The sequence below is a fragment of the Phacochoerus africanus genome, chromosome 7 (genome assembly GCF_016906955.1).
Source record: "Phacochoerus africanus isolate WHEZ1 chromosome 7, ROS_Pafr_v1, whole genome shotgun sequence".
NCBI classification, from domain to species: domain Eukaryota; kingdom Metazoa; phylum Chordata; class Mammalia; order Artiodactyla; family Suidae; genus Phacochoerus; species Phacochoerus africanus.
Window position 1 is genome coordinate 66,904,171 of NC_062550.1, and position 6,260 is coordinate 66,910,430.

The 6,260-nt window shown below is 43.8% G+C and overlaps 1 protein-coding gene across 3 annotated transcripts in view; it reads left to right on the forward strand.

The window, feature by feature from the left end:
- CLEC4A (C-type lectin domain family 4 member A) overlaps positions 1–6,260 on the forward strand; it is a 30,865-nt gene that overhangs the window by 19,973 nt on the left and 4,632 nt on the right. For all 3 annotated transcript variants that reach the window (XM_047787612.1, XM_047787614.1, XM_047787613.1), the window contains one exon: positions 4,728–4,879. In XM_047787612.1, the coding sequence (XP_047643568.1) occupies positions 4,728–4,879 (152 nt within the window). The remainder of the gene's footprint in view (positions 1–4,727; positions 4,880–6,260) is intronic.

The following is a 6,260-nucleotide window of genomic DNA, read 5'->3' on the forward strand; positions in this document are numbered from 1 at the left end:
CTAAACTGCACTGCAGCTGTGGCAACGCCAGATTCTTTAACCCACTGGGCCAGGCCAGGGGTGGAATCTGCACCTCTGCTGTGACTCGAGCTGCTGCAGTCAGGTTCTTAACTCACTGCACCACAACAAGAACTCCTCGAGTTCCCTTTCTTTTATGTATGTATTTATTTATTTATTTATCTTTTAGGGCTGCACCCATGGCATATGCATATGGAAGTTTCCAGGCTGGGGTCCAATTGGAGCTATAGCTGCTGGCCTATGCCACAGCCACAGCAACACAGGATCCGAGCCACATCTGCAACCTACACCACAGCTCATGCCAGTGCTGGATCCTTAACCCACGGAATGAGGCCAGGGATCGAACCCATGTCCTCATGGATGCTAGTCAGGTTCGTTAACCACTAAGCCAGGAAGGGAAGTCCCCAACTTTCCTTTTAAATAACTGTGTAAAGCTTCACATGCAGTGAGAGTACCTTAAAATAACAAAATGATCTGAATTCCTTCCTTCCATCCCTTGTATCAGTGCTATAAGGTATTTCACTTACACATTATAGTTGATATTATTATTTTGAACAAATTATCTGATAGGTCAATTGAGAATTTGAAAAATAAAAGTTTTTATTTTACTTTCACTTATTTATTCTTTGATATTCTTTCTTTCTTCATGTAGATCTATGTTTCTGACCTATACTATTTTTCTTTTCTCTTAAAAACATCTTTCAACAGTTCCTGCAAAGCAGGTCAACTGGCAACAAACTCCTTCAATTATGTTTGTCTGAAAGCATTCTTATTTCTTATTCACCTCCGAAGGTTAATTTTGCAGGTTACAGAATTAGGGTGATAGCTTTTTTCTTTCAACACTTTAAATATTTCACTCCACTCTCTTCTTGCTTCTGTGGTTTCTGTGAAGTCTGAGGTTATTCTTATCTTTGCCTTTCTGTAGGAGGTGTTTTATGCCTTCTGGCTTCTTTGTTGTTGTTGTTGTTGTTGTTGCTATTTCTTGGGCCGCTCCCGCGGCATATGGAGGTTCCCAGGCTAGGGCTCGAATCGGAGCTGGAGCCACTGGCCTACGCCAGAGCCACAGCAACTCGGGATCCGAGCCGCGTCTGCAACCTACACCACAGCTCACGGCAATGCCTGATCGTTAACCCACTGAGCAAGGGCAGGGACCGAACCCTCAACCTCATGGTTCCTAGTCGGATTCGTTAACCACTGCGCCACGACGGGAACTCCTCTTCTGGCTTCTTTAAGGAGTTTTCTTTTTTCTTGGCCACACCCAAAGCCTGTGGAAGTTCCCAGGCCAGAAATTGAACCTGTGCTGCCGTAGTGACCTGAGCCTCTGCAGTGACAATGCTGGATCCTTAACCCACTGCCCCACAGGGGAATTTTTTTTTTTTTAAATCCAAATTATATCTCTGCTTTGGTTTAATTTAATTAATTAATTTATTTTGGGTCATGCCTGCACCATGTGGAAGTTACCAGGCTATGGATCGAACCCCCACCCTTGCTATAAGCTGAACCGCAAAATTGACAGTGCCAGATGACTAATCTGCTGAGCCACCCGGGGACGCCTTCAAAGTGTTTTGTTTTGTTTTAGTATGTCTTGTATTTTTTTCTCACGAGCTGCACATGATGTACCAAGTAAAAGCAACTGCTATAAATAGACCTTAACCTGTTGCCACATCCAGCGCTGCAGGGAAACGGGGAATCCTGGAAGAAAGACGGCGCCCGTATAACAGATCACACAAGATGCTTACTTTAGAAAGTGGGGGACCAGAAGGCACTCTGTTCCGAGGAATAAAGGCCCATAGGCTTTAGCCCACACGATTTGTATTAAGGAAGGTGATGAGATTATTATTAATGAGATTAAGGAAGGTGACAAGATTAGTGGGCAGGGACAGGCAGAGGCAATAATGAGATTATCTTCTTAGTGGTATCAAAGGGGGTATCCTTAGGACTTAGTGCAGCTGTTTATCGAATGACCTGGTTAATGCATAAGTCCTTTATCTTGTCTTGGAAGGAGACTGTACTTTAGAACTCTGAGTCCATAGATAACTTGCCTTCTGCAGAGTTCTGCTGTTCCTTGGTCTGCAACATCCTGTATGACGGGAGGTGTGGGTGTGGGGGAATTCTATAGTTCTATGATTTGATTCACTCTTTTATGAGTCTTTGCCTTTGGGCTTTGAACTTACAAATTCTTCTCAGTTGTTTTCATTACCTCCTTGAAGTGGGCCAGGTGGCTAGAGTGGGCTTCCTTAGTTAGTTGGGATCTGATAAAATCTCCAGCAGGTTAGGCTCTGGTTAGATGGTTTCTCCTGAGGGCAAATATTGTTAAAAAGAAAAGAGGGAGTCCCATCATGGCTCAGTGGTTAACGAATCCAACTAGGAACCACGAGGTTGCGGGTTCGATCTCTGGCCTTGCTCAGTGGGTTAAGGATCCAGCATTGATGTGAGCTGTGGTGTAGGTCGCAGAGGCAGCTCGGATCCCGTGTTGTTGTGGCTCAGGTGTAGACTGGTGGCTACAGCTCTGATTAGACCCCTAGCCTGGGAACCTCCATATGCCGTGGGTGTGGCGCTAGAAAAAGATTTAAAAAGAAAAGAAAAGAAAAGAAAAGAATATGCTGCTGTGTTTCAAAATGGTATCTTTTGCTCTGTTTTTGCCAGAAGCATTGGAGAATTTTTCTTAGATATTTACTATGGGAAGTGGGTGGAACTCCAGGATGTAAAACTCACAGAAGTGTGGGGGCCTCCACATTGACCAGGTCCCCCTGGACTTTTTAATCTCTTAGAGTTGTCCACACGGAGTTTATAGCTATTTCATAATTATAGATCAGGCTTCCTTACCCCGGGACTGGTTCCCAAAGAGGTTTCTGCTCTAGTAAATTGTGATTCTCTGTATTTGCCTGGGTGTCTCTCCAACTTTGGGGGCAGTGGTTTGCTTTGTTAAGAGTCATTGATCTTGAGTTTGTTTAGCTTTTTCCTAGTTAGAATAGAGTGATGAAGGAGTTCCCATCATGACTCAGTGGTGACAAGCCCGACTAGTATCCATGAGGATTTGGGTTTGATCCCTGGCTTCAGGTTCAGCCCTAAAAGACAAAAAAAAAAAAAAAGAAAGAAAGGAGTGATGACTTCCAAACTTCTTACATGCAAGGCTGGAAACTGGAAGTCTATTTATTTGTTGTTGTTGTTTTACTCTATTTTGTCTCTGTTATTAGGTTGAGTAATTTCTGTTATTCTAGCTTTTGATTTACTAATTTCTCTGTCCTCTTTATTCTGCTGTTGAGCCCATGCAATGAGCTTTTAATTTGGGTTATTATATTTTTCAATTATAAAATTCCATTTGATTCCCCCTTATATCTTTAATTTGTTTGCTGAGATTCTCTATTTCTTTGCTGAGGTTTTCTATTTTTTTTTATTTGGTTCAAACATTTGTACTTTATTAATGAAGCATCTTTCTATGGCTTCTTTAAAATCTTTGCCGGATAATTCCAATATTTCTCTTGGTTTTGATACATGTGTTTTTTCTTTTTTTTTGGTCTTTTGTCTGTTGTTGTTGTTGTTGCTATTTCTTGGGCCGCTCCCGCGGCATATGGAGGTTCCCAGGCTAGGGGTTGAATCGGAGCTGTAGCCACCGGCCTACGCCAGAGCCACAGCAACTCGGGATCCGAGCCGCGTCTGCAACCTACACCACAGCTTACGGCAACGCTGGATCGTTAACCCACTGAGCAAGGGCAGGGACCGAACCCGCAACCTCATGGTTCCTAGTCGGATTCGTTAACCACTGCGCCACGACGGGAACTCCTGTTTTTTCTTTTTTTTAAAACTAATTTTTGGGGAGTTCCGCCGTGGCTTAGTGGTAACAAACCTGACTAGTATCCATGAGGATGTGGGTTTGATCCCTGGCCTTGCTCAGTGGGTTAAGGATTCGGTGTTGCCATGAGCTGTGGTATAGGTCGCAGATGAGGCTTGGATCCAGCAATGCTGTGGCTATAGTGTAGGCCCGCAGCTGCAGCACAGATTCAACCCCTACCCGAGGAATGCCGCAGGTGTAACCCTAAAAAGACAAAACAAAACAAAACAAAAAACTAATTTTTGAGAACTTTGTGGTTCTTGGTCTTTTGGTCTGACGAGAAGTTTTCCCTGAGACCTGAATATTTTTGTATTATGTTCTGAGAATCTGAATCTTACTTAAGCTTCCATTTTGTTTATTTATTTATTTATTTATCTTTTCTAGGGCTGCTCCCGTGGCATATGGAGGTTCCCAGGCCAGGGGTCTAATCAGAGCTATAGCTGCCAGCCTATGCCACAGCCACAGCAACGCCGGAGCCGAGCTGCATCTGCAACCTATGCCACAGCTCACGGCAATGCCAGATCCTTAACCCACTGAGCAAGGCCAGGGATTGAACCCTCAACCTCATGTTTCCTAGTTCGGATTTGTTAACCCCTGAGTCACGACGGGAACTCCTTTAAGCTTTTATTTTAGCTGGTTTTTCCTGACACCACTCTGGCAAAGGAAACAGGCCCCTACCTGGTTACTGCCTATGTAGGTAGACTTGACCTCCTTGCTACCGAATGGGTGGGGCAGAGTATCCTTGTTGCCCCCAGGTTGCCCCCAGATGCAAGTTCTGGTTTCCATGTAGTCTGCCATGGTTCTTAATTTTTATAATACACACACTGTAAAATTCCTTTTCTTATATGGCACTGATATGGCCTTCTTCTTAATACAGACAAAGACTGGAGTTGCTGTCCAAAGAATTGGACGTCCTTTAGTTCTAACTGCTACTTTATTTCTGCTAAAAGCGGTACCTGGGATGAGAGTGAGAAAAAATGCTCAAGTATGAAGACTCACCTGCTGGTGATCACCACCAAGGCTGAACAGGTACTTTCTTTCTTTCCTTTTTTTTTCTTTTTTAAATTTTTTTATTTTCCCACTGTACAGCAAGGGGGTCAGGTTATCCTTACATGTATACATTACAATTACATTTTTTCCCCCACCCTTTGTTCTGTTGCAACATGAGTATCTAGACAAAGTTCTCAATGCTATTCAGCAGGATCTCCTTGTAAATCTGTTCTAAGTTGTGTCTGATAAGCCCAAGCTCCCGATCCCTCCCACTCCCTCCCCCTCCCATCAGGCAGCCACAAGTCTTTTCTCCAAGTCCATGATTTTCTTTTCTGAGGAGATTGAACAGGTACTTTCTAATGAATAATGGAGTCAGGAGTGTTACCTGGCTTTTTAACATCTCCTTTGGCTAAGAAGGAGAAATTTATCATCTTGGGATATAGGTGCTGTGGCAGGAGGCTTTCGAGAAAATAGAAAAGGCTACCTAAGGTTTTACATTCAATGCTTTCTTCCTGAATCTATAAAACCAACCTGCCCCAAATAAATTGGGGTATTGAAAATATAATTTGTCAAGGGTTGAGTGGAAGGATGAAAATATTTCAACCTGAAACATCAGTTTACTATTTCAATGTGTACATGTTTTATAAATTATTAATGATTTAACAGAGAAGAGGTATTAAGTCAAGTTGTGACCTAAAGTTCAGTCATGAAGAGTCACAATCAACAAGCAGAAATGAAGTTAAGAATTTTTACATTTAGGCGTTCCCGTTGTGGCTCAGCAGGTTGAGAACCCGGCTGGTTCCATCCCTGGCTTTGCTCAGTGGGTTGGGGATCTGGTTTGGCTGTGAGCTTTGGTGTAGGTCACAGCAACTGATCCCTGTTGCTGTGACTGTGGTGGAGGCCGCCAACCGCAGCTTCAATTTGATCCCTAGCCTGGGAATGCAGGCGCGGCCCTAAAAAGAGAGAGAAAAAAGAATTTCTATATTTATAAAAGGAAAATTATTTGTTTGTTGTTGTTGTTTGCTTTTTAGGGCCGCACCTGCAGCACATGGAGGTTCCCAGGCTAGGGGTCAAATCGGAGCTGTAGCCACCAGCCTACGCCAGAGCCACAGCAATGTAGGATCTGAGCCGCATCTGCAACCTACACCACAGCTCACGGCAACACCGGATCCCTGACTCACTGAGCAAGGCCAGGGATCGAACCCGCAACCTCACGTTCCTAGTCGGGTTCATTAACCATTGCACCACAACGGGAACTCCCACAAGTGGTATCTTTGATCCAGCACTGCTCAGCCAGGAGAGACCTTGGCTCCTCGGCAGGGATCCCATGTGGCTCTTTCTGGATCCTCTCCTTTTTATCTCTTCTCCTTGAAGCCGTAAAAATTCAATTCAACCTGAACACTTGAAAGGCTATATATAA